Here is a 27,750-nt window from a genome sequence, read left to right as displayed (position 1 = left end):
AACGAGCGTGTTCCCCTCCCGGCAGAGTCCGGGGCTGCAGGACAGGAGCCGTACGGCTTGGGGTTCCCTGCGCTTCACAGCCACCGGTAAGACACGCTGCTGCTCAGCAGAGGTACGTGGGTTGCAGAGGGATGCCCAGCCTCCCTCCCCACCCGCCCCAGGGAAGCCCCCCCGGGGCCGCGGGACTAACCGGAGAGCTGTGGGACGCGGGAGCACAACACCGGAGCAGAGACTGGGACACCGGAATAGGGAAAGCAAGTGTTTATAAAGGCCAGATACCCGTAACAAAAATAAATTTGTGCTTTCCCTCCCTCCTCGCCCCTCCCCTGCCACCCTCACTTTTTCTGATTTTTTTTAAAATACAAATTTTGTTTAGGAAAAATGGAAGCACTGTTTGTTACAAACCAAACCAATAAGAGGAGAAATCAGGAGGAGAAAAAAAAAAATAGAAAAGGAGAGACATATTAGAATTAAACTCCGTGGAATGTTAAACAGGTTACGGGCTACCGTTCTAGCCAGTGCGGTTAGGCAGCTTAGTGAATTAATTGCTTAGGAATTAAAAATAAATTATTATAAAATAGATTTCTGTACATTTTACATACATATATATCTCTTTATATACGCAAACCGTGCTGAGCAAGTAATTACAGGGGACTTTCCCACGCCAGCCTCAGTCCCAGCCGAAGTCCTGCCCCGTCATCTGGTAGAACTTCATGTTGAAGGGCCGGTAGAAGTCCCGCAGTCTCTGCACCACCTCCTGGTCTATGTCAGGGTGGGTCCTGCCTTTCGTCTTCCCCAGGCAGTGGGGTTTGCTGCTGCCTTCCGCCTTCTTCAGGCACGGGAACCCCTTGGTTTTGTTGAAGTAGAAGTGTTTGTCGGTGATGATCCTCTTGAGGCCCAGAAAGTCCTGGACCCTGCCCAGCTCCCCCGCGGGGTCGCTGATCAGCCTCTCCCCGCTGACGAAGAGGATCTGCCCGATGGGGAAGTAGAGGAGCCAGTTCTCCAGGTGCTTGGCGTAGATGCCAATCTGGATGGCGCTCCACGAGGTGTCGATCAGGCCTGTAGTCCTGTTTTTGAAGGTCAGGCTCTCGAAGGTGGGGATATCGGGCTTCTTGGAAAGCGTCTGGGTGTAGTCCGAGATGGCTCTGGTCACGGGGTCCCGCACCACCACGATGAGCTTTGTGCCCTTGGACATGGAGGAGATGCGGGCTGGGGCCTCCTTGGTGACAAAGTAGCTGGGGGTCTTCTCCATGGTGATCTGCCCCTCCAGGGTCCTGGGCATGAGGTCCCTGCCAGCAAAACACACAGACATGGGTCAGAACAGCAGGTAACAGGAACAAAAATATGCATATGCATATATATATATATATATATATAAACACATAGATACACAAGAATTTTTCTCCTTAAAATGCCTACACAGGTCATCTAGCTCATACAGATAAATCCATTTTCCATTGATTTAGGGATTAAGAGGGGATTATTATTAAAGGCCACTGTATTAGAAATCCAGCTGAGTAATCTCCCAGTTATCCATGAGTGGATTAGCTGGGCTGCACTCTGCACCTGGAGTGCGGCTACATGTACCACACTGGCTCCCGACCGGTCAGGATGAGTCCTACGCTGCACCAGGCAGCTTCCCTGGCTCAGGTCAACGCCAGAGAGCCCTCCGCCCCAGCCCAGAGCTCATTTTCCCCAGAGGAACGAGAGGAACGCTGTGGTGGAAAAGCGGGAGCTCACTGGAGCACGTCCACCTTGCTTTCCCTTAGCATCCCAAACACAACACCTTTCCCAATTCAGGCAAGAGGGTGCAATCTGTCCCTGGCTTGTCAACAGCAGGACCTCACCCAGCCACAGGGGTCCTCTTGCACCCAGCTTCACCCATTGCTTTACTATTCCCTATCGCTGTGCAGACTTGTTCCCTAGCACGCACTAGAAGGAGCATCAAGAGCTGCTGATGGCATCTTCGGCACATCCCAGGCCAACACCCAGCGAGGACAACCTCTCCCCTCCACTGCCACGCAGGCTACAGCAGGTCAGGATACGGCGTACAACCATGGAGAATGCAACCTCAGCTCATTGGTAGGACGTACCCTCACAAAACACCCTTGAAACCTAAATCCTTCAGCAATTCCACCTTATTCCCTGGCTATTTCTAATTAACCATGTGGGGAAAGACTAGAGAGCTTGCAGAAATTATGGAAGCAGCATGAAGCAGGAAGAGTAATTTTTTCCTATCATTCACTAGGCAAGCCTAAATATTTCAGACCATTTGCCAATTCTTTCCCTTTATAACCCAAAGGGACTCATTTGCTCCGGGCTGCGAGACAGTTAAAAAAAAAAAAAGGCAAGAACAGAGTCTGCCACAAAATTAAAGCTATAAAACTTGATGAAGTTTTCAAAGCATCCACCCAGCACAGAGAAATACCCAGCCGGTGTGTGACCTGCAAGCCTCGAACAGCGTTCCCCTCAGACGTACCACGCTGCACACAGAGGCTGTTTGTTCCCTGATGGTCACCTCCTCCCTTACCACTTTTATGCTTCTACAGCAAAGATCACTGCGGGCTCTTGCAATTCAAAAAGCCACTGATAATTTCTGCTAAAGCCAACGGTTGCCCCAATAAAAAGCCAAGGAAAAAAAACTGACCCATCTGTTCTGAGGCCAACAATAGGAAAACCAGGAATGAGAGGTGTGATTGAATCAAAAACCATCATGTGCCTACGAAAGTTGGTCAGTAGCTGTTTTATGCAACTGCTATTTAGCTCACATTGTACCTGGTATTTTATTTCATCAGCTTCTGGCATTAACTTTATGCAATGTGTTTACTGGCAAGGGGCACCCAATGACTACGCCTCTGCACCGCAGGTGAGGGAGCTCGGGTCCTCCCCATAAAGCCCCTTCTCTGTAGACCCACGGTGGGAGATGGTCCCCATACGAGACGTGCACAGGTCTCTGCAAGAGGAGGCGATGGACAAGCCGGACTGTGGAGGAAGGGGATATCAGCTTGTGGAAACCTCCAGCCATGCCCAAGAGTGGTGGCAACCCCTAGGGCTGCAATTTCAAGGCCACGCAAGTGGAGTTTCACATGCAGATAAAAATCACGCTGGTCCACCAGACACCCGGGACGCGAGAGCTTCTGGAAGTCAGGAGCCAGCATGTGCCAAAAAACTGTGACCAAAATAAAACTCTATCCTTCGCCTTTCTGGCCAACTCCGCAAACCCGTAACGCCGTCGTAGAACAGAGCCAGTCAACAACGCTCAGAGAGCAGCGCTTAAATCTATCGCGGGCTGATGCGGATTTCGACAGTCTACTCATTAAGTAAGTGGTGTCTCTTTTTATGGCCACATTAAATCTGAGTTCTACATCCTGCGCTGGCCACCAACCACTTTCCAGCTTGATTTAAAAGGTTGGTTTCAACCCATGAAGTCCTTAATGGCCTGGGACCTGCCTAGAGAGGAGACTGCTTCCCACGACGTGCTCACGACGGCCGCGCTGCACTGAAGCCCTTTGGCTTCAGGTCGGGTCCACCCGATTGCTTGCTGTACGGGGCCCTGCACCTTCAGACCGACTTCTCCTCCAGGAGTTCTACAGCCAGTATTTATCAGTCTCCTGGGAATGACGCAAGGCTTATTTTTTCCTCCTTGCACAAGAGAGGCACTGGGTAGGGCTGGGCCGTGAAACAGGAGGAAATTGCTGGGGGTGGAGGTGCTCAATCAGTTGATCTGGTTGGGAAACACTGCTCTTAGTGTTTCAGCGAACACAGAGGAGTGCACCAGAGAAGTGGAAGACGGCAAGGAGCAACCCTTTGTCTAAGAGGCACCCACCAGCCCGGTGTCAGTCCGTTTGCAGACCAGTCAGCACCTGAACCCACACTCTTGATTTGTGGCTGAGGACATCCAACATGTCTTGCTTCTCATAGAGCTGAGAGCACCCAGTTCTGTGCAGGTCTAGACCCCCCCCAAATTGTGTTTTTTTTGGAGAGGACCTGAACCCTTGGCATTTGCAGAACATCTCGGTGGTGACCCATCACAGCAAGAGAAGCCACACAAGGCACATCATTGATGCTGCTACTGCTGTCTGACTTGGTCAGCACAGGCTAAGATGAGCAGAGATAGAAATGGAGCCTTCAACCCAAGAACAAGAACTGAATCCACCAAAACCAGCCTTCAGCCCGAGCTCCAGCACTCTCTTCCTTCGTTGTACCCAGATAGGTGCCAGGCACAGCCCAAAACTAAGATCCTCGAGATTGTCTGAGACACTGCCCTGTTTGAAAAGTGGCTGCATAAAAGCTAGACAGCAGCAAGTGAAGCCAAATATTGTGGCCCATTAATGTGGTTTGAACCTCTGGCAGCACCACATCCAGGAAAGCAAAGTTCTATTGCATGGGTCTGCCCGTTGTGAGGAGCTTTCCCATGGTTTTCACAATTTCCCATAGAGGCAGCAATCGTCATGCTGGCAGCCAGAGACAACAGAGCCTCAGGGACAGGAGGAACTGGTAAATTGGCTGGTCTGAACTCACACAGGTGGAAGTCACCAAGAAGTGTTTATTCCCATTCAAAGCACAACTGGATAAGGGCAACTCGGCCCACGTACAGCACTGCAGCTCCAACACAACACGCCGGACGTACGTGTTGGTGGAAGTAGGACCAGACTCCAGCTCTGAACACATCTGCTCCTGGGGCTCCAAGACAGCAAGGGCTGCACTAAATGTCAGCCATTGCAGAAGGAGGGGAAAGAGGAGCCGTAATGGTCAGAAGAGCTGTAGCCATCGTGCCCTGGCAGGGTGCAACCCCCTTGGGCAAAAGTAACAGAAACCCACGGTCAGCTCAATGGTGCGTGCACAGTCCAGCCCAGGGGCAGCTCGTGACAGCTGTGGAGTCCTCTATTTCCACGGGAGCTTCACAGGCACGTTAGAGCCCTGGGCAGCTTCTGCCAGCGCTGTTTGGTGCAAGGTAAGAACGGCAGAGGTGCAGCTGCCACCGTTGTCCGTATGGGAGAGGAAAGGGAGACGATAAAGGGAGTCAGGCTGTGGGAAACGGGGAGCTCAGCTAAGCCCTCGGACAAAAGCTGCTGCACCAGTCGGGGCAGAGCTGGATGGAGACACCACTGAGGGCTGTAGCGGACACTGTAGTGGAAAATAAAGATAGTATGAAAAGCTTGGCAAGCAGTCCCTCCTGCCTTGTTATCCTCCTGCCTTCTGGCAACCTGGAGTTCAAAGACCTCTGGAGCCAGCATCTGCATCCAAATCATCCCATTTCATAGCGACTATGAACTGTCTAATCCTTTCAAACCCGTGAATACTTTTGGCCTTGAGAACACCCCACAGCAGAGAGTCCCAGCACTGAAACACTGCCTTCACCCGTCATTTGAACCCTCTCCCTACCTCCCTGCTCGGGAAGGGACAAGGCACCTACTTTCTGAGCATGGAAAAGGAAAAGCAAGGATGAGGAGCACCAGCAGAGTCCCGGCATCCCTTATTCCCTGCTGAGCCTCGCCGGCAAAGCGCCGCTCTGCTGACTTCGGCAGAGCTGCCGGCAGCGTCGGGGGTCCCAGCGAGGGGAGGGAGCTGCTGCCTGAGCACAGGTATGAATTTTCTGCAGGCAGAGAGCAGAGCCCCTAACCCTGAGCTATTAACATGTCAAGAGGGACAGAGGAAAAGCTTTTCCTTTAATGAATATTTCCTCAGTGAAGCCTACACCCTTCGTAGGCGAAGTGATAGGCTTAGTCTAAAGATGGATTGGCCTACTTTACCTATTAACCACTTAGACTAATGTAATAAAGGCTCTCTTTATTCAAACAGCCCTAATCCCCAGCCCCACACAGCTCTGAAGCCTGCAATAAGAAGGGATGCTAAAACGAACTCTGCCAGGCTGCTGCTTGGAGAGGCTCTGGGGGTGGGGAAGGGAATTATATTCTATTTTCTTAAGTGCAAACTTCTCCAATATGAAAACTGGACCCAGAGCGAGATAAATTTACAAAGTGGGGATGACAGGTGGCCACACGGTAATCCAATCCTGAAGCCTAATGCCCTTTGGGGCAGCTTTTGTCTGCGCAGAGGGGCTCCGGGCTAATCTGCTGCCACTTCTCAAGGAGGAACAGCGAGGGGCCGCGGGCCGGGGGGGTGGCGGGGACCTCCGCAACCTGTTGCTGCGTCATTCGCCGCAGGTAGGACCGGCCGGCGCGCGGGGCAGAGCACGGCCGTCATTACTGCATTCATCCCCAGGGACATCTGTCGGTCTTCCCCATGCACCTCCTGCCATTCGCAAACACCGGCTGGGATAAACCCCTCCAGGGTCTGCCGGAGCCCGGGGGGCTGCAGAGACAACCGGCCCCGCTGCCTGCCCACGCGGAGGTCGCCGTCAGGCTGCCCAGCCGAGACCCGGCGCGCTCAGGTGCTCCTGCTGCCGAACAGGAGTCCCACAGCCGAGCGGATGATGAGCTTTCCTGCCTGGGGAGGGTTTCGTGCCGGATACATTCCTACCCAGCACCCGGAGCCGCCCAGCATCACTTTCGGAGATGTGCCCCTCACCCCAGCGTGCTCGAGAGCTGAAGTCCCACTGGTAAGTATTAAAATCGAGGTGCCCCACGCTGCAGCGACAGCACCCTCCAGTCTCAAACCCCTCCGCTCCAGACCAGTCCCCTTGCTCAATCCCCTGAGCTGCCTCAGTTTCCCTCTGCAAGGATGACAAAACTCTCCCAGAGGAGATGGCCAGCTGGGTATAGGGTATTGTACAAACAAGAGAAAGGTTGTTATGGTCAGAATAAAATGCCATAGTATCGGGATGCAGCTACGAGATGCAGACCGGAGCGCTCGCAGCAGTCCCCGCGGCAGCTCTGCCAGCAGATACAGCAAGAATCGCCTCTGGTGCAGAATTTCTAGACTTTCCCCCCACAGCTGTTCCTTAGAAGCAAGGAAAATAGGGGAAAGGGGAGAAAAAGCAAGTCAAACTCTTTTGGACATCAGCCACATTCATGCCGAGTTCAGGCCTGTAATCCAGAACCATTTGCTTTGCCGCCTGGCAGTGCACAAGCAGAGCATCCAACCTATTTCTGGACAGTTTCTACCCAAACTCCTGACTAGTGCTTCAAAAAGACAAAAAGTAATTTCTTCCCAGAAAACCAAATTTTGGCAACTTGACTGTTTCTGGGGAAAGCGCCCACAAATCCTCCCAAAAGGCTGTCTAAGAAACCACATAGATTAGACAGAAAGCTTATGGTGAGAAGGTGAACAGAAATGGAAAAAAGGAGACACAAAAGCTCTTCTCCCATCCTGGGATGAGACAGGTCTTTAGCTTCCAGAGTTGTGACAGGGAGTTTGAAAACTCGAGGTGACAACAAGCCCAGGCAGCACGACCTGGAACATGGTACAATTTGGTGCACGTGATGAATTTGTTATGACTTTTGCTGCATTTCTAATTTGCAGGTTAGAAAGCAAATAAGCCTGCTGTTACCAGCTCGGAAAAGCTTTAAAGGAAACAAATGGAGAAGACGAAGCAGGTTGAAGCCTGACCCCCTCCCATGTTGATGCTCTCCAGCCTCTGCATCCTTTCCTGTCCTGTCCTCGTCCCCAGGGGCAGTTTGGTCCCCTGTCCCCATCCCAGCATGGTCCCACTCAGCTTTGCTCTGGTTAGGATCCCACCAAAGCCGAAGGGATTGTTTCAAACCACGGTCCGTCCATCTGTCCGTCCGCTGCCTTAAATCAAACACACTTTTGAGAAGGGCGTTCCTGCCCTGCACAGCCAATTCTCATTCTAAATCCCCCAGCTTCTCTGCCTCTTCCTCTCCTCAATAAACAAATTTAGGCCGAGCGAGCTAAATCTAGTATCTTTAAAAAGAGCTGTAGACACCCAGGAAAGGATGGGGGTGGCATCTCCATTGCTGGCAGCTTTGCCTTCCAGCCCACCCCGCCCTGCCAAGGCGATACCCACTTGTTCCCAGTCTCCGAGGCAGCCCGTTGCTGTCAGAAAGCAGGAAAAATGTGCAGTGGTGATCAGAGCAGCCAAGGGCTGGATTGAAACCACAGGCTTGTAGCCCCGCACCGGCACGTGACAGCGAGCAAGAGCTCTGCCGTGCTCCGGGAAGCAAAAACCCAGAGCATCACCAGCACCACCAGCACAGCTCCCACGGCTACCACGCTGGACCCATCCTGATCCTCCTCTCCACGGGACTGATCACAAAATCATCAAATCCCAGAAATACTCCCTAAAAGCAAGAAGAACCTGACAAGCTCAGGGAAAGACTGTTAAAGTAATAAAGCATTTTAATTACATCGCGGAGCCTGCCACCAGCATCAAGGTCAAATGGCTTCAAAATTACCCACTTGGCTTTGACTCTGCTTTCTGGTAGCAGCAGCTCTGGATGGGGGAAGGAGGAAGATGGAGAAGGAGGAGGAAGAAAAAGAGAGAAAAGAAGCAATAGCAAATTCCTCTTTGGGCGTAGGAGCACGTGCTGGCTTATTATTTGATATATCACATTTTTGTTACCAAAATTTCCCCTGGCTCAGGCTGCCATTGCACCAAGGACCTGTACAGTAGCACACAGCCTCTCCTCTTTTTATGACCAGCAGTAAGGGCAACATGTGTGCCTTTGTCTCGAGCGGGAGCCCGTTGTTTGGGTTGGCAAATTATACAACAATAAAAGGGAACGGCTGGGAACCAGCCTTGGCCTTTTTGAAACGGGTGTAACCCTATCCAGCTCCGTCAAACACTCACCACGACGTTTACACAAACCAGATGATGGGAATTAATGAACTTTGGGGGTGAGGAAGGGGTAGGTAAAGGAGGAGGGAAAGGGGGGAAAAAAATATGTGGGCCTGAAAGTAATGTTTTTCTCACTCTCCTTGCTCCCTGCCCCCAAATCTGCCAGGTGCCCTTCACCTGTTGGGGAGTTTGGGGATTAAAGGAGGCAGAGGAGGGTAACAGCATGCGAAGGCTCCTCATCATCATGAAGCCGCTGCAGGGCTTCGATGGGGCCAAAGAGCCAGTGGCCATGGGTGGCATCACCACATACCCCACAGGAACAGGCTCCAGCCCCGCCGTGGAGTCTGATCTAAGTTCCTTTGATGCGGACAAAAAAAACCCATCAAAGGCTGGGGGAGCGGGGAGACGGGGGGCATTGGCAGATGGTCCTTTGGTCCCCACTCCACGCAGGCAGAGCCAAGTCGCACCAAACAGCCCCGGCAAATCAAAGCCAGCAGTGCCTCGAGAAAGGGACAACGTGCTGCTGCAATCATGAGGGGCTGGGGTTTTTTGGGCGATTTTGGTTGGTTGGTTGTTTTTTTTTTTTTTTAATAAAGGGCTTTATCCACCTCGCCCAAAGTCACTGCATTCAGCTCACATCCAGGAGCCACCACGGAGGTTTGACGCTCCCTGCGCTGCAGGCGAGGGACACGGGGCGCCTTGCCCGGCCGCAGCCACAGAGCAGACGGTTTGCAGCAGCATCTGAGCACCCGACCTGGACAAAGCAGGGCCTGATCCACGCACAAAACCTGGAGGGTTTGTGTCTCCAGGAATAGCAATCAGTGTGATGAGCAGAACCGGCCTCTGCCGCAAAGGCTGCCTCCCACCCCGTGCCAGCCAAAAGCCACCTCCCTCCCAAACGCCTCCCCCACCTCACGGGTGTAAGTAAGTGGCTTAATGACTCAGACTTAATGTCTTAATGTGACTTAATGGCACAGACTCATAACAAAGATAATGACATGTTATCCCTCCCAGGGCTGCTGCCCTGTATAAGTGCCATATACGGTGCACTGTATAGCTGCAGCCTACAGGGGAGGAGTAATGTAGAGCAGCAGAAACACTTGATGGGAGTCTTGTCTGCATGGGGCTGGGGCTTGTGCTTTCACCAGAGAGCACAATAAAGAGGCCAAAGAGCCACAAAAACTCCTTTGAGGCTGGTGGGTGATGCGGCCGTCACTGCGGGGACAAGCCTGTCCTTGGCGCGGATGCAAAGGCACAAAGTTGGTCTTGGAGGCGGCTGGCTGGAGCGGTCCCACTTCCCGCCCTAGAGCCGATGCTCCAACGCTGGCAGCCCTTGGGAGGAAGGACTCAAGGGCATGGCACCAACCTGAAAGCTTGGGAGAAATGTATTCTGCTTGCGGATGCTCACGTGGATGCGCCTGCAGGGTGCAGCCCTCTCCTTCAGGCCAAAGGCCCTGCGGCCCAGGGATCTCCAACCCTGGCCATAGGAGGACTAGGGCAAACAGCAGCCCCTGTCCCCCGCCGCTCTCCCAGCTTCCACCCAAATTCAGCTCAGGGACTTTCCTGCGCCTGATGCGGTTTGTCTACCTAACAACCCTCAATCAATCTCTCTTCTAACCCCTTGTCCCAGTTCCTCCTGAACCCACGCAGACCCACCAAATGCACAGCCCGCCCTGGGTCCTTGCTTTGCCCCTTGTGCACCAGCTCCTGGCCTCAGGCCATAGCCGCAGTCCTTGCATCAAGACACCAATCCATCCCTCTATCTCCAGCCCAGCTCTGACTTTGCAGAGTGCTGTACTTCCCCCAGGACATCTCTTTGCCAGGCTGAGGTCTCCCAGCCTACTTTGTCATTCCTCAAACAGAAATTCCTCCAGCCCTAATGAACAAACCCAAAATGTTCCCGCTGGTGGACGCATGCGCCAACTGAACATGGGCTGCAGAGATGTGGGGCTTTCTTTGGACTAGGAAGGGCCAAGTTTCCAATTATCTCCTTCTCTCTTCTCCCAACAACAGCTCAAGATGTTATAACTGCTCAGCAAGAACTCTCCCTCCTCCTTTGCTGGAGCCAGACAAGATATTCATCAACTCTACCAGTTCATTATATAGGCCCTCCTCTTTATGTAAACAATGAAGGCTCTTTCTGTCCCCCATCATACTTAAAAGCTCTGAACTTCCACTAAATAATTATCTTCACTGGGGGGAGAGAGGCAGAACTTTACATATCAAAGGGCTGCTTTGGAGGGATTTACAATAATTTAAGATGAAGTGGTAAATATTCTATTCATTCCAGTTCATCTCCAGTAATAATTATAATCCTATTAGCAAGGTCCCAAGAAAGTGATTGCATTATCATCTAGTGAGCATCTATGTGGATTTCTTGGAGGGGTGGGATGGGGGAGGCCATAGGCAAGTAAAGAAGTAAAAGCAACAAAAGATGCAATTGCCAGCACCTCCCCTCCCCCAGAAGGATTTGGTCTCCATTGTCCCGATGCTTCAATAGCGCTTTGCTCTGAAAATAAGAGCTTTTGAGCGCAGTAAGGGGGTGGGGCTGAAATGAGCATCTTATTCCTCCCAGTCACCCCCGGTTCCCTTTCATTGCCGCGGGTCCCCCCGTTGCCGCTCCGGCCGACAAAGAGCACACGTTGCTGTTCCTGGCGGGCGCGGGGGGCCAGGAGCAGCGTCGCGATTAAAAGCTAATTGCTGTTTATGGGTGAGTTCTTTAGAATACCGCCCAGCATCACCGGACTTCGCTGCCCACTGGTCAAGTCATGTGAGATTACTCTAATCTGTCTCCATTTCCCCCAAAAAAGGAAAAAAAGACTGTTTTTGTTTAAAAGAAGAGCAGGGAGGGGGCAGTTCTGTGAAACTCATGATTTAAGGGGGGGGGGGAAACCTCTAAACCCAGCAGGAAACATGACTGAGCTAACTGGCAAACTGGGACGAAAGAGTTTTTTTCTAGCAGATCGCAGGGCCAACTATCTCCGCCAAGCTGTGTATTTTACTTCTGCGCCATGTCGCCTCTTAGTACACCCCGCTGGAGTGTTTAACTGGAATTTACCCCTGCAGCTGCACCAGCGTAATCTCCTTCCCTCTCTTCTGGCACCTGAAGGCCACCAGCATTAGTCCTCACCACCTCCAGGTAGCTCGGCTCTGCTCACCCTGGCGTGGATGTAAGTCAGCAGCTACACTGGTGCAGGTCTGGAACAAGCCAAGATGATTACTTTCACGGAGTCCCAGAGTTTATTGCAAAGCAGTAGAAACATTTTTCTCTAGAAATTAAACAGACAACAGCCTGAAAGGGAGGAAAGAGGAAGAATTTTAGGCATCTGCAGAGATTACAGCGCTCGCAACTCACTCCTGGGGAAAAATAAATTCTCCCGACTGCCTCTGCCTCTTATTCTATCACAACCAGAAGGACCAGCCATTTCTCTGCCCTCAAAAATTTACAGCCGTGAGTTAACAGTACATGTACTAAGCTCTTGCTATGCAAAGATCTGGTAGATCCACTTACGGATTCATTGCAAGATGAAGCTCTGCTCTCGGAGCCTCTTGCAGAGACTGCTCCTGTAACACATCCTGGTACCAGAGAGGTTACTTCTTGAACTCAGCTTTCCTTGGGTAGCACTGATCCGGCCCTTCGTGGGAAGCAGGAGCTAGTATCTGCTGAGCTTGGACTGGCTCAGCAGCTGCAAGCACAGAAGTAATGTCCCCATCCAAAAAAAAGGCAAAGCAAGAGAGTCGAGGTCTGGAGTTATCAGCTAAACTGTGGAAAGAAGTAAACGTGACTGCTGCAAGGCTTTTTTGCTAGCTCAGAGTAGGCATAAGCAAAGGAAGCCCGGCTTGGAAGAGGTTTAAAAGCAGGTAAGAAGTCATAGCTGGTGGGAGATCCAAAAACCAGCTGTGGGACATGCAGGTGACAGCAGTGTCGCCTAGGGCAGAGGACGTGGGGCCAACATGGCTATCACTTGGGTTCAGCTAACCCCCGAGACCCCGACCTCAGGGGTTTGGCTTCAGCTCCAGCAGAACAACCAGGCTGTTCCCATAACTCCCACCACAAAGCCCACCACTCGCCCTCAACTCTTTTGCCACGCAGCCAAGCGGGACCGGTGCTCACTGCTCGCACCACAACCTCTTCCCGAGGCTCTTCCCTCTCGCCCCTTCCTGGCCATGGAGGCTCAGCCAGAACCAACGCGGCAGGACCATCAGCCAGTGCCGGCAGCGTTCAGCCATCAGCGACGCACCCGCCAGCCCAGCACAGAGTCCATAGCCCCAGACTGCTCCCACACCCACCAATTTGCTCTCTTAATTTGTAGCAGTGGCACTAATCCTCTCAAAGATGTTAAAACCCCACAGGCGCTGCTACTCACTGGTCTTTTAGACATCCTCCCTCCTTATAGTTCTTGGGAAAATGCTTCCTTGCAGCAAGGGGAGCAATCTCCATCAAGTTAAACCCCATGGCCGTGGGGATCTGGGGCTTGGGGGAGGCAGAAGCAGGCGTTGAGGTTCATAAAGCCAGCACTGCAGACTGTGTACAGCTTGCCAGCTTTCAGCTGCTGTCCCAGAAGCACAAGGTATTTCAAGAATTAGATGCCCAAACCAAGTAGCATCATGACTCATCCAAGAGCCGAACCACCCGCCACTGCACACGGAGCAGAGCGTCCTCCCAGCTCCCTCGAAGGGATGCACCTTGGGGCTGGACCCTACACCCAGCACAGGACAGCCCGTTACCCATGACCTGTCACACCAGACCACCCCAGGGTGGACACCAGGAGGTATTCCTAATCCCGGTAGCCCAGGGGAGGTTATCCCATCAGCCTCACCCCTACAGTACCTGCTCTTCAAGGCCCTTCCCCAGGGACCCGTTATGCTGCACGCTGGTGGTGGGGAGTCCAGCGAGCAGAGTACGTCTCGGTTTGGACGCAAAGGGCACGCATGGTGCATCTAATGCAAGGGGAGATGGTCACTTCATGTACGCCCAAGTCGTCTGTACGGCAGCTACGCACCACCGCAGCGTTTCTGTAGCCATGCCGCAAGAGGAAGAAGCTTCCCAGAAAAGGGGTTGGTTCAAGAGAAGCAACCCCTGGTTGGGTCCACTCTAGGGTGGCAGTCCGTAGGGTTTATACGGATATGGATTTTTATGGCACATACTTATAAATCAACTTTCTGGCTAAATAAGCATGCACCAGTGACCATTGCAGCAGCCTCTCTCTAACCACCAAAAGCAGATGGATGCGGGTGGCCAATACTGGTACCCCGAGGCTGAACTCTCAGAAACGTGTAACAAATTTCCACTCAGGATAGGACTAAAGGGAGATGAACTTTAGCACCCCTTCCCACGTTGTCCCTCTCCCCTGGGGCGCTGCCAAGCATGGCATTTCACGTGGTCCAATTTTGCTAGAAAGGGGGGGAAAAAAAAAAACAAAACAAAACACACCCAACCAACCCAGAAACCAAAAAGCCAACCCCAAACTCAACGTTCCACAAGTCAACAACCACCGAACGAAACCAACCCAGTGATGTATGGGCAGGACCACGTTCCCCTATTGCCACGTTCATAAATCACAGCCCCGCTGAGAGGTCTTTTGTGTTTTCCCCCAACACAGAAATGAACGCCCTGATCTGTGTGCCTGCACAGGCAGGTAACAACTCACGCTGATAATGCTGCCCTTTGTTAAACACCCGCAGGAGCGGCCCAGCGTTTGCACAGGGAGGGCTTTGCTTGCCACCTTGACACACATTTCTCCTAATCAAGCCCAGCCTTCCTGCGCTGGGGCTTTACAGCTGCGATTAGAGGAAAAAGCCTCCCGATAAGCCCCAGAGCCCCTTGCTGCCCTGAGCGATGCCCCAGCTTGCACCTCTCGGTTCATAACCGATGCAGGGGGAGCATCCCCAGCGATTCGTCTGCCCCTGGGGTAAGACACACCAAAGGGGAGCTTAAACCACTGTGCTGGGTGAAGAGCCCCAAAAGGGACTGGTGCCAGCAGCAGCTGCGTAACAGCTCTGCTCCTGCTCCTCTTCCTCATGGTGGGCACAGCAAAGCAGGGAGGGGAGCAGGGAAGCTGCTTTATTCACCCAGCAGCACTTTCCTCTGGGCACTGACAGCCCTTGGAGCATCTTCCAAGTGATGGCTGAGCCGCAGCCCGCTAGCTCCTCTGCAGCACGTGGGAAGGGAGCTCTCAGGGTTGCAGGGCCAGGGCAGGCTTGAAACAAGCCTTGAGGCAGATATACATCTACAGGTCTTCAAAAAAGCCATGTAGGATCTCAAAGAATCCACCTTCTGCACCTAAAGGGATCCTATGGGCATCCAGCATCGCCTGAACAGCAGAGGCCTTCAAAAACACAGCTCAGAAAGCGGCCAGCTTTCCATTTTCACTATGGAAAAAAAAAAGTTACAATTTTTTTCTGCCCTTTTTGATAAGGCATGTTCCTAACATAGGCCAAGTGATGCCGGCAAGCTGCTGCCAAACCCCAGCTGCATGACTCCACCTGCCTCTTCAGCAGCACCCAAACCAGCCACGTAACTGTGCAGCACCGAGGTTCCTCCTCGACTGTCTTAATGAGAAGGGGATGCCCCCTCTGACCATCAGAGGACAGGTCACCGTCCCGGTGGCCAGTAGTGGCAGTGACAAACAAACTACCTACATGGGAAGGGGCCCAGCCAAGCAAGTGCGTCCCGTACTCGCCAGCTGGCTGCTCATTACCCTGAGCATCCCATCGAGCGGGTCAAGAATTTAAAATTGGTTTAGACTTTATTCCAAGCTGAGCTACCCAGTTAATTTCCAAAGGTCTCCTACTTCCTTCCCAGCAAGGGAGGGGTGGCACCAACCATAACCCAAACTGGTGGCGATCTGGACACTGGGCCGGTCAGCGTGGCCCCCATTGGGATGAGCTATCTTGGCCACCTGCTGGAACAAAAGGCCTGGCAAATTAATACATCGGTGATCCTCTCAGTACTGATCCCTAAATGTATTTTAACACAAATGGGATTGTCACCTCAACTCATTTGTTAATGGATTCGTGATTTACAGTCATAAAGGAGTAGCACTGGAAATTAAGATCGTTCCATGGTGAACAGCCCAGGGCAGTGAATGAGAGACATTTGTCCAGGATGGGATTTTTTCCCCCAACATCTCCAATCAGGCCAGTATGACCCTCCCCAGTCTCTCCCCATCCTTTTTACACACCACCCCCTCCCCAAGCACAGAAGGACAGAAAAGAAAATTAAGTTCCAGGACAAAAAAAGTAGCGTGCCTATTGAGGCATTCGAGGTATGGGCTCGTGGTGCCACCGCATCCCAAGGTGGGTCCCCAGCGACGCTGCAGGACTCCGGGTAGAGCAGAAGGAACCAAACCAGCCTTGGGAAGGAGTGAAACTCCCAGGGAAGGAGGGAGACAGGCACCAATTAGGGAAACATGAAGGAGCAGGTCTGTCTGCAGCCTCCCCTCCTGCCCCAGTCATTACGTGGGATCATGACGTGGTCATAAACAGTCAATGAAATACAGTCAAGAGCTCTTTAAAGAGCAGGCTCAGCTGGTGGAGATGCTCGGCTGCAAGTACAACAGATGCAAAGCACTGCTTCTAATTAAAAAGGTATTCATGTAATTAGAGACTTCACATTGCCATACCAATGATTTGATCTAGTCCAGCACACTTGCCCAGGCTGTGTTTAAGAGGGCTCTCCATGCTTGCTTTCCACTTCTGACTACTTGGGTTGTATTTCTCTGTAACCGTGCCCACATCTTCACACCCCGCAGGCTGCGACGGCAGGTCCACGACTACGGTGGCGACCAGAAAGGACCTCATGGAGCAAAACCACACATGCCATAACCCAGCACCGACCTTCAGCATCCCACCCTGTTTCCATCGAGAGCTGATTTCCTTCCAGAGCCGGCGACAGGGCTGAATTATCCCGTAGGCCTTCAAGCCTTTCTACATAAAGAGCACAGTGGGCCGGTCTGCTAAGGCCTTGGAGCACAACCCAAGTGAAATGACTTTTCCCTGAACACTGAGGAGTCTGAATGAGAGCTATTGTTATTCAGATGAAACCAAGTGTCAGATTAACAAATCAATGGGCATAAGAGATATAAAATGGGTTACCATTGAAGCCTTTCAAATACCCAAACATATGGATGAACCAAATGTGAATTGTAATTGACTCACCCGCACCTTTGATCTCTACACCCTTGGGTTCCCAAAGAGACAGCCCGGCCCCCTCTGATGGGGACTGAACTGATGCGGGACTCCATTGTGAGCCCTCACAAAGCCCTTTCTCTCTGCCTCCATCTCCTGGATGTAGCAGCCTGGCACTTGGAAATTGAGAGAAGCCAGCTCTGCCTCGGAGAGCCAGGGAGCTGGAGATGGACAACCCAAGTTACCCAAACACAGCCTCTCACACGGAGCCCGTCAGCCCCAGGCACCTCCTCCCACCAGCCCTGGTCCCCAGCGGTGGCCCTCAGTCAACTGGACGTGCACAAGGAGGTGTCCCGGGAAGCAGCAGAAGAGGCCCCAAAGCAAACGCAGGCAGGGCAGACACATTCCCCCACTCCTCCCGGAGCTGGACGTGGGGTCTGTTCGGTTTCCCAAGGATTTCGCTGTGCAAAGCCAAGGATCAGACTCTGCCGATGGGTTCATGGCATGCACGTGCCCAGACTGCAACACTCGGACTGATCCAGAAGGACTGAAAGCCCCTCTGCCCTTCTCCAAGTACCCTGACATCTGACAGCACACATCACCTCCGCTTCATTGAGACATGATTTTTAATTTTCCAGGGGTGTTTCTGCAGCTACATTAAAAGTAACCTGGAGTTTAAACTAAACCTAATCCCTAATTTTTGTTACTTTTGGGGTTTGCAGCGAGTGAGTTTTGACCAGTTTTGGATAGATGCAAGAGAGTAAAAAAATACAAGCATCAGTTTTGATACCATGCAAATCTCAACTCCACAGGAGTCGCAAGGCAAGTTATTCGCTTGGCTCTAGCCTCAAGCCTCATTGCAAACCTTCAGTTGCTGTGGCTGTCCCAGGAAACCCAGCCCAGCTTATTCTTCTACCTCCACGCTGCAAACCCCACACAAACGTGCTTTCTGTGGAGGTTTTAACCCCACACCAAAGTGGGGTTAAAAAAATGATGCAGCTCAGCTATTGCTATACTGAGCCTTGAAACGCCTGTTGCTGAAGGCAGACCCCAGTAGCTATTCCCAGTACTAGGCTATTCCCAGCATCAGGCACCGATACACAGTGAAGCGATCCCCACCGCGAGGGCAGAGATGCTGCACGTGTCCTTTCCTCCAGCACCAGCAAGAAGACGACTGGGTTGGATGAGGGAACTGGGTGAGCCAGGGAGTCCCCTGGAGCGGGCGTTGCTCTGTTCCTATCATTTTTGGGCTCAGACCCAGCCGCGCAGCTGCTTAACCCAACTGGTAAGCCTTGCTGGGACGGCTGAGCGCGCGACAGCCGCAGGGCTCGCCTGCGGAGGAACCCAGGAAGGAGAAGACTGTGCGGAGGAAGGTGGGCGAGAGGAAACTCCCGGGCTCTTAATCTGCTTTAGGACCATACGAGCTTGCTGTTTATATATAGCTTAATTAATTATTACACTGCATTTAGCAGTGTGACCTTGAAATCGTCTCTGGGGGGAGCCAGCAGCCGCGGTGCAGCCAGGGCAGCCAGCCAAGGCGTCGGTGTGCGCCGAGACACCGGGACGCTCCCCGCGCGCGGGACAGGCAGCTCCTCCCGCGCGTCCGGCTGTCCGGGCAGCGCCAGCCTGTAATTAAGAGGCTTCGGAGCAGACAACAGCTCCCGGCCCCTCTCGGCTTGCAGCAAACCCAGGTTGAAACCCTAACCGGCTATTCCACTTCTGCTTTGGCAAGGCTGATATCTTCTCCCAAGGCTTCGTTCGCTGCTCAACACCCCCTATTAGCTTTTCCCTCTGCTTTTCAAAATACCATGCAGACAGCCCAAGGCTCATTAGCTACCAGACCAGCTCGAGAGGGAAATTAAAAAGAAAGAGAAAAAAAAAAAAAAAAAAAGCTACGAGCTTTGTGTTAAGTTGCAACAAGTTCAGCACTGGGGAAGAGGGAAGAAGATGGACTTTGCTAAGCCCTTCCTCGAGAAGGGGCAATGCTCAGGCTGTTTGGCTCTTGGGCAGCTCAGTTTGCTCAGTCCAGCCATGGTGAAGCCAGGGCAGATGCTCAGGGATGTTTACAGGCACCCACGAAGCCCACCACCCCGCTTGCTCCCGGGTGAGACCTTCGGGAGCTTCCCCCATCCCAGCCCACCTGCAGAAGATGGGGACAGCCCCGGTGCTCGCGGGGACCGGCTCCGATCCGGCACGATTCGCTAAACATGGCACCAGAGGCGGGTGCAGGGGGTTCAGAGCAGAGAGGCACGGCATCTCGGCATCGGGCATCGCTTTCACCCGACACACAGAGACACGGGGCAGAGCAAAGCCATGGGGTCCCTCTGCAATTCACACTCTGCAATTCCCAGCCCCGCGTCTAAGCCAGCTGAGGACCGTGTACAGCCACTGCTGGGACCGAAGGGCTGGGACACACCTGCTGGTTACTCCAGCACCTCCTGCTTCCATCCCAAGTCTAATACACCTTTAAAAAAAACAAACCGAAGGCATGCCAAAGCTACAGGCCTTGCCAGTTTTTAAACAAATATTTAATAGCTCAATGAAGCAGCAAAGCACTTATTAATAAAACGCCGGGGTTTTGTCCTCCCCCTAGTGACGGGAAGATCTCCGCACCGAGCCGCAGCATCGCCCAGGCTCAGCCGCCCGCCGCGGCCCACGGACCCCGCTCCAAATCAAAAATACTAATGCAACTTAACCTCACCGTAATGCCAGCGCGCTCTGCTCTTCCCGCGTTTCATCACTCTTTCACCAACTCAGCAGCTTTCTAAACATTTCCTACACCTCCACGTGCCGCTCGCCTGTACTTCGTAAACTTTCAAGTTTTAAGACAAGTTTGCATTTGATACTTGAGACAGGCTGCAAGCTCGGGGCTTTAATATAAAGCTTGTCTAGCTGCTTTATCGAAGTTAATCATTGTAATGGATTTTGGCTTCTGGGGAAACATTTTCTGTAGTCACACGGACACATGCTGAGGGCCTGATCCTGGAGCCCTCCCCCAGGCAGGGATTCAGACTGGATTAAACACAGTGAAGTTTGGGGACCTGCTCCAGTCCTGGCCACCAGCACACTGCTGAACACTTGTCTCCTCACCAGAGCCAACTTCCCACGTGAAAAGTACATCTTTTTAAAGAGAATCGGTGCTTTCACTCCAGCCGCACTCAGTACTGCCGGACGGCGGTTGTGGCAACAAAGGATTTGGCCTTGCATTCACATTCAGCAAGGGATGTATAAAATATATACTTCCTCCTATAATACTATACACTGGCATATAAAATAAAAGCCCATGCACAATTCTCACTTTCTTCTGGAAGAGCTGCCTGCCACGCTGCCAGGAACGCGCACCGGAGGGGAGAGGCCGGGCCAATTCAAGGGAGACGTTACAACTGCTCGCTTTTATTATAAACTAGCCACTTTGGTGGATTTGCAGAAGTCCCCGGCAGTACTAGCTGAGTGGGCTGGCCAGATTACAGCTCTGGTCTTACAAATTTTAGTAGCACAAGAATGACAAGAAGGCAAGGGGCTGTCCTTACGAGGAAGGACATCTCCCTCCAGCGAGGGTTAGCAGCGCTGAGCCCCTCGGACGCCGCTGTACAAAGCCACGTCGAGAGCAGGGTTACCCACGCGTGGCCCTGCATCCAAGACCGGCTGCAAATTAAATTCTGGGTCAGATCCTCCGCTGCCATAAAGTGCCATGACTCCCCTGAAGCCAGTGCTAAGTCACAGCATCCCTCAGTAGAGATGTTCTTTCTCCATCCCTTCTCTGTAGGGAGAGGAGAAAACAAAATAGATTTTGAAGCAGGCTAGTTCCAGGGCGTTTCTGAGGAGGTTAAAGCAGATGTAAAGCATTTAGCAGAACATGGCATTATTTTTCTTTAAATAAAGTTCTCTCTTTCCCTCCTACCCACCACATGACAGAGCTCTGCCATGTTCACTTATTTCAGCAGAAATTAAAAAAAGTGAATTATTTACTTGAAATCAACAGGAAGCCTTCTGCCAGCAGCACTTCTACACCTATTTTCCTCTAATATTCCCACCAGCATCGTCAAAACCTCCAGCCACCCAAGTTTCTGAGCCTCTCTGAATGACTCCTGAGACAGGAGCACACGTGCTTGCAGAGCCGGCATGCAAGGTCTTGCAGGTTAGCAGCCAAGGTAGCCAGCTCACAGCTTCCCACGTGCCCCTCCTCACCCCTCCACGGCCCTCGTCCCCTCCCAGTACAAAGACACCCCATGCAAAAGTCACCATCACCAAGTCCATTTTCATCCTCTGTCTTCAGAGCTATCACAAAAAGGAAAACCACCATGGGGACGCTTGGAGCCGACGCGGCACCAGGAGAGGTTCTCTCCTTCCCGTAATGTTTACGAATGAACTAGGGCCTACTACACATCACGTCTGAGCAGTCCCCACCATCCCCAGGCTGAAAGATGCTCGAGACAGAGGGACCACGCTCCTGACCTTGGCTTCCTCTTCTCATCTGACCCACGGCGAGATGCGATGCCCTTCCAGACTTGTTTGTGGGCACCTTGCAACCACCTCCAGTCCAGGAGCAACTCCCTAATGGCAACACCATGCCACCGGTAAACCCCTGCCCTGAGTTAACCCCACCTTCCCTCTGAGCCTGCTGATAATCAATACATTTCATCATGGGAGCCCTCATTTCCATTCAGTAAGTCAAGATAAGGCCCATTTACTCAGTTGCCTTCCAGCTGCTGCTGGTGATGGCCGTTGGGCTGAGCTCCTTTAAAAAAAAAAAAATATCACATGGCATTTCTTGCGAGCTAATTAAGAAACACACAGCGAGCTGCTGAAAGACCTGAAATTGCAATGGCATGGACAAGCCCCAGTACAGTCATCCGCAGCAAGTCAGGACCCAGCACAGCACTTAGTCATTTCTCAAACCAAAGCAGCAGCCTCTCCTCCAGCCCCTCCTCACACACCACATGGTGACAACAGGTAGCAGCCGATAGCCCCTGACCCCCTAATTACACTGCTGAAATAACGTGCCCCGCTATTTGTTGTTCTTTGAACCCATATGTTAACCGTCCCGCATGGCCCTGGCCAATTCATTATCCCGTGAACCCATTGATCACCCACGGCCACGCCAGCAGAAGACACGAACGCTCACGCTGAATGATCACTAAATTAGTGATCCTACTTGGCATGGATTAATAGCACCAAATCCAGGCTCAAGCAGACAGAGCAGTTTAGCAAGTGAGGCCTGATGGCAAGACAAGTCCAAGATCAGGCCAGGTCAGAAATACAGCTCAAAAGAATGGCGGTTTGGGTAGAGTTTTATAGCCACCGCATCCGGGGCTTGCTGTATCCTTTTAAAAACAAAGCCTTCACTGGAAGTGCCTGGAGATATCCAAAGCTCAGCGTGCCTTACAGACATCTGCCATGGCCCACTTGAACAGAAAAAAAAATAATAAATCCCAAACCCAGAGTCGAGCCCGTGGGTTTTCATTCCCATCATTTTCATGCCAAGAAGGAGCACAACGTTCCCCGGCACGCCGCGCGGTGCTGCGCTAACGCGATTAGCCAGGCAGATCCACCATCCAAATAAGTCACCCCCAATGCATGGTCAACTTTGAAAAGTTCAGCAGCTCAACAGGTGAGGCCATGAAACCCGATCACGGCAGACAATGTCGTCCCCCCCCAGCGTCGTGCTGGGAAGAACTTGTCACGTGCGTCATATCGGGCAACATGCTTGAAACGGAGCAGCGCAGTGAAACCCCAGCAACACGAATAATCTTTGCCATCTGTTTGAACAACTCAACCCTCCTCAGATCTAAAGGAATGATCCCATGCAAACACAAGGGCCTTGCTGACTGATTACAGCAGCCCAGCCCTTCTTTTTCTGGGGCCATTTTCTTCCGAGCTTTGCACAGCGGCTCAGGCAGCGTCACGGGGAGCTGCTGGAAGGGCCAAGGGGCGCTGAACCCTGTGCACGTGTCGAGGGGGACCATTAAAAGACCCCGCTCACTTAAGCGCAACACAACGCAAGGTCAATGGTTGATTTTTAGTTTTATTTTACAAAAATCTCAAGGAGAAAGCTGCTTGGCAAAGTCACCCCAGAGAATTCAACTGTCCTTTAGGATACGCTCGTTCCGATCAAATGCAGCTCACGGGAACGTGCTGGAGGAATTGGTCTTTGCTCAGATACGGTCATCTGCACCCAAAATTCAGTTGGGAGAATCAAGACCATTCCCAAACTTCCCAGGGCCAACGAACCTTGCGACACCCAGCAGAAACAACACACTGAGTTGTGCAAGCACACGGTTGTGTCCGCGCTGCCGGATCCGTGCCCCGCTCCGGAGGCTGCGAAGTGCGGTGGCAATCAGGCGGCAGGTATTAAACCCTCGCTATGACTGTAAAGTTGGGATTTAGAGAGAACGGCCAAATGCAGGGGCAAAATCCTGCCTTGCTCAAGATCTGCCCTCGGTTCAGCAAGGCTTTCCCCCCTGAACTTTTAACCATTATCACCTTATCCTTCCCCTGCTCCCCATCTGGCCCATTTCAAGCATCAGCACTGCGCTGCTCACACCCCCACACGCTCCTTGGGCCAAAAAAGAGACTGCTGGGGAAAAATAAATAGATTTAAAAAAAAAATGAGAAAGTTTCTCCCAATTCAGGAACTGCTGTGAAGCAGCACTTCGCACATTAAGGTCCCCAATGCGTTATTTAGGTGACTGGGGAGTCTACGAAATGCATGTTTGAAGCTGTGTATCGCACACCGCCAGACGACTGGGCCTGATCCTGCTAACCCACACCACCCATGGTCTCAGCACGGAGAATGAATTAAGGCAGCTTGGCAATAGCGGGAAGACAAAGCCCCAGCGTTTTAAGAATTTCCCCCTCCCCCCAAAAAAAAAGGAAGAAAAAGAGGTCTCCCCTCTGCACTGCTAGAGGCGGAGAAGCTCGGGCTAGCACGGCTACCGGGATTACAGCCGGCGTAGCCATGGCACGGGGTTTCCTAGCAGAGGGCTACAGACTCGTAATATAAATCAGTGGTGTTGAGTGGCGCTGGGAACACTCAGTCCACGGCAGGAGGGACCGGGTACCACAGCCCACTGGGCCCAAAGTGATAAAAAAAAAAAAAAGAAAAAAAAAACCAAAACCCACATAACACTAATGACATGATCTTTTTTTTCTTACCTTACATTAACTATAGGACAAAAGGCTTTCAAGTCCCTAGTATATTTAAAAATGCATCATTGTTGCATGAAGTAAGAAAGGAAATTTTAAAAAATAAAACAAGCTCAAAACTGGATTTTCTAGGCTTGCAATAAACACGTTTTCCCCCCAAACCCATATAGTAAACCCTAAGAAAACAACAGCTTCCCGAGGGGCTGCCAGGCGGGCTGTTCGGCCGGGCAGACGGACACATGCGCGCACAGGCTGCGGCGCTGAACTCCTTACTGCTGCGGAGAGGAAACTTCTTTATCATGCAAAAATTCCAGGCGCTACTTAAAATTAGTTTGCAGTAGTGGCTGGTTCCCGTTTCTCCTCTGTCATGGTACATATTTTCACTTGAAGCAGTTAACATGCTGTATTCATTACAGGGGGGAAACCCCCACAATGTGTGCACAGAAGTTATTTCCATTAGATTTCTAGCTATCTCGCTATCGAAAAATCAATTTATTTTTTCCCCTCTTTTCCCTCTGCTTTTTAGGAACGGTGGTCAGCACCACTTGATGCTGTTTTGCCTTCCACACAAAGGGGGGGAAAAAAAAAAAAGCAGATTTCATTTCACTTGACAGAAAACGGAGCAAGAAAAAAGTTTGTATTCCCTCCTTCAAAAGTTATTTTCTATAGATGAAAACTTTAGACAGAGATCAGTAGTTAACATAAATACAATTAATTGCAAATACCCCAAAACATAAGCCTTCATCAAGCTAAATAAGCAAATTTGTGATGCCTTCTGCCTCTCGGAGATCTGAGAAAACATTACATCGGAACACTTCATTATATGTCAGAACAACTTAAACAAACAAACAAAAACTTCTAACAGATAGGACCAAATTTAGCCAGAAGCCAGTCAAATAAAATATACTTTCAATGAGACATGGGTCAAAAATGGCATCTTCATCTCTTCAAAGCCAGGCAATTGGATTTAAACGGCAGGGAGCGGGTGCTGAGGAGACAAATCACTCCCCCAGTTCCAAAGTTCAGGCAATTTGTGCAAAAGCATCTGAAAACCAGAGACGAGGCTTGCCCAGCTCATGCGCGACGGCTGGCACAGCGGATATTTTATAGCATTTTTAATCTGATTTTATTGGGCCATTAACAAGAAAATTCAAATGCATCTCCTTATTGACATTAAGATAATAAATAAAAGCCTCATTAGGGCTTGGAGAAATAAGCACGCTCTTGAGGAGCGCTGAGAAGCCAAAATTCACTGAAGTCAGGGGGAGTTTTGAGCTATGTAGTATCTGATTTCTGACACTGAAACTTATAGGAACAAACTTCTGCATCTAATTCAAACTGAAGTTAGAAATAACGCACAATTACCAAACAACTTGTCTGTTGATTTGAGCAAATACATCCTTCCCCCATATATTTTGCATTATTTCATCTCCCCCGCCGCAATCGATCCGGGTCCCAGTCCCGCAGACAGACAAACACGCTCCGATCCTCAGGGCGAATCGTACCCGAGTGGTTTCAAGACCTGCAGCATCACTTACGCTCGCTGCTCCCCATTCAGACCTGAAGATTTGTTGTATTTCCGTTAAAACACCCCTTTTGCAAAGATACTATTTAATAACGTAGCAGTGCGTTCACAGGGATAGGGCCCGTCCTGCTTAAAATTAAGCAGCTGATAAGGTGAAACTTTAAGAAGTTACACGCAACTTTGATGCCAGCTTCTCCAAATTTAAAAATAATGTGTATCCTTTAAATATTGACTTTCGCCCACTGCCTCTGGGATAACAGATTAATGTAATCATAAGCATTATTCTCTCCTTCTCCCCTTCCACCTCCTACTTGTAAAAGATTAATCAACCATTTTATGGTCTAATTTAGGTGCCTAATTAAAAACAGAGTTCAACACGTACAACACCATTTTGCTAATAAATCCTGACAGGTCTTCTGCTCTGTTATATGCAAGTTTTCCTTTCAAAATGCAAGATTAATATTTTATTAAAACCAACTGAATTTATAAAGATTTCATTTTGGTCGCTATGGGACGACACGCTGCATCCTCCACCAAAACTCAGGAATTTCATAAAACGAAAGCTCTTTCAAAAACACCTTCCTCCTCACCAGATCTTATCCTGCAGTCATTTCACTAACTGCTGAGGGATGGCAACATTAAAAAAAAGAGAAGCCATAAACCTAATCGGACCTGCAGGGTGGGAGCTTCAAGACTACAAAGAGGTTAAAATTCAGAAGTTCACAGCTCCCATCTAGCTTCAAAGTTTCCATCTCTGCTCCTTTAGTAGTCCTGTAAGCACTCAGCAGAAAGGCATATTCAAAATATTCTTGATAAAGGAACTTCAGTCATAAAAAGGATGAAAAAAACCCACCCTGCCCTGGGGTTCGGCCCCACGCACGGTGTCCGGCAGGGCTGCGGAGCCCCGCACTTCTCCGCACCCATCGCCTCCTGCTTCTTCAAGCCCACCCGCACACGGCCACCTCGCAAAATTACTTCGACATCCACCCTCGCAGGATGCAATCCCAAAATGGATCGTTTCTTTTCCCCCAGCCAGAAAGTTTCACCCCGTCCCCAAGGCGCCCGTTTCACCACCGCATACCACACCACCCTCCTATCCCCAGCGCCGCGCTGGGAACTGCAAGCCGGAGCAATTGATCAGCTATAAAGCTGATTATAGTGGTAGGGGAAAGTTAACGGAGAAAGAGCGCATGAAGCGATCGGGGAAGTTTTATCTCCACCGCGGAGCTGCCGCCTGCCAGCCCCGGGCTGCCGCTGCGCTGCCGGAACGGGTGAAACCCCCCAAAAACGGGCTCTGGCGGGGAGCGCTGCCCTGCGCAGCCGCTTCCCCGCCCCGGAGGGGGCTCCGGCCGCGCCGGCCACCCCCCAGCAACAGCCCAAGCTGAAGGAAAAAAATACTCGCTTCAGCAAAAGCCCTGCAAGCACAACGAAATGAAAGCGTTAAAAAAAATTTAAATTAATATTTAACCTTTATTTAAAGATTAAATACGGTTTGGCTAGCATAAAGTCTGCGAACACCCAGCCGCCGCCTGGACTAACGGGGAAAGCAAGTTCCGCGCTGGGCTTGCGCTGGTTTTGGGGTTTTTTTCGGGGTTGCATTTAGCGGAACGGTCCCCTTTCGCTCCCCCGCCCTGCTCCGGAGCCCGCGGCGGCCGCAGCCCGCACCCCGGCCCCGCTGCGGGGCGGCCAGCGCCCGCTGCCGCGCTCCCCGCGCCGGGCCGGGCAGGACGGGGGGGACCCCCCGGCCCGCCCCGCTCCCGCACACCGCCCCGCAGCGCCGGCGGAGAAGCGGGTACCTGTACCAGGCGAGTCCCCGCTCGTAGTTGCGGTCGAAGAAGTGGGGCTCGGCGCCGACGGCGCGGACGTCGGGGTGCACCCGCAGGAACTCCAGCAGCGCCCGCGTCCCCCCCTTCTTCACCCCGATGATGATGGCCTGCGGCAGCCGCTTGGTGCCGGAGCCGTTGAAGAAGCTGGAGATGGGGCTGGCGGCGTCGGGCGCTGCCCGTTGCTCCTCCAGGCTGCTCTCCTCAACCGGTTCCCCCGGAGCCGGCGGCTGCAGCTGGGGAAGCGGCGGGGCGGCGCGGGGCGGTGCGGGGGAACCGCGGGTCGCCAGCCCGGCGCAGGAGCCGGCGCAGGAGTAGAACATATAGAGCCAGAGGAAGAGCATGATGGAGAGCAGCAGGAGCCTCCGCCTCAGCGGCGGTAACGCGACGGGGACATCGAGGCAGCGGTTCAAGCGCTGCCCCAT

At 51.9% G+C, this 27,750-nt stretch overlaps 1 protein-coding gene across 1 annotated transcript; it reads right to left on the bottom strand.

Annotated features, from left to right (window-relative positions):
- Positions 1-670: 670 nt before the first annotated feature.
- LOC309597368 (heparan sulfate glucosamine 3-O-sulfotransferase 3B1-like) lies at positions 671-27,750 on the bottom strand (the record flags this gene model as incomplete). The annotated part of the gene is made up of 2 exons (XM_082326669.1): positions 671-1,289; positions 27,299-27,750. 2 exons carry the CDS (start codon positions 27,748-27,750, stop codon positions 671-673), a joined length of 1,071 nt encoding a protein of 356 aa, XP_082182795.1.

This window comes from Platalea leucorodia (assembly GCF_965183815.1).
Source record: "Platalea leucorodia genome assembly, chromosome: 14".
NCBI lineage: Eukaryota > Metazoa > Chordata > Aves > Pelecaniformes > Threskiornithidae > Platalea > Platalea leucorodia.
This window is presented reverse-complemented; position numbering and strand designations above follow the sequence as displayed.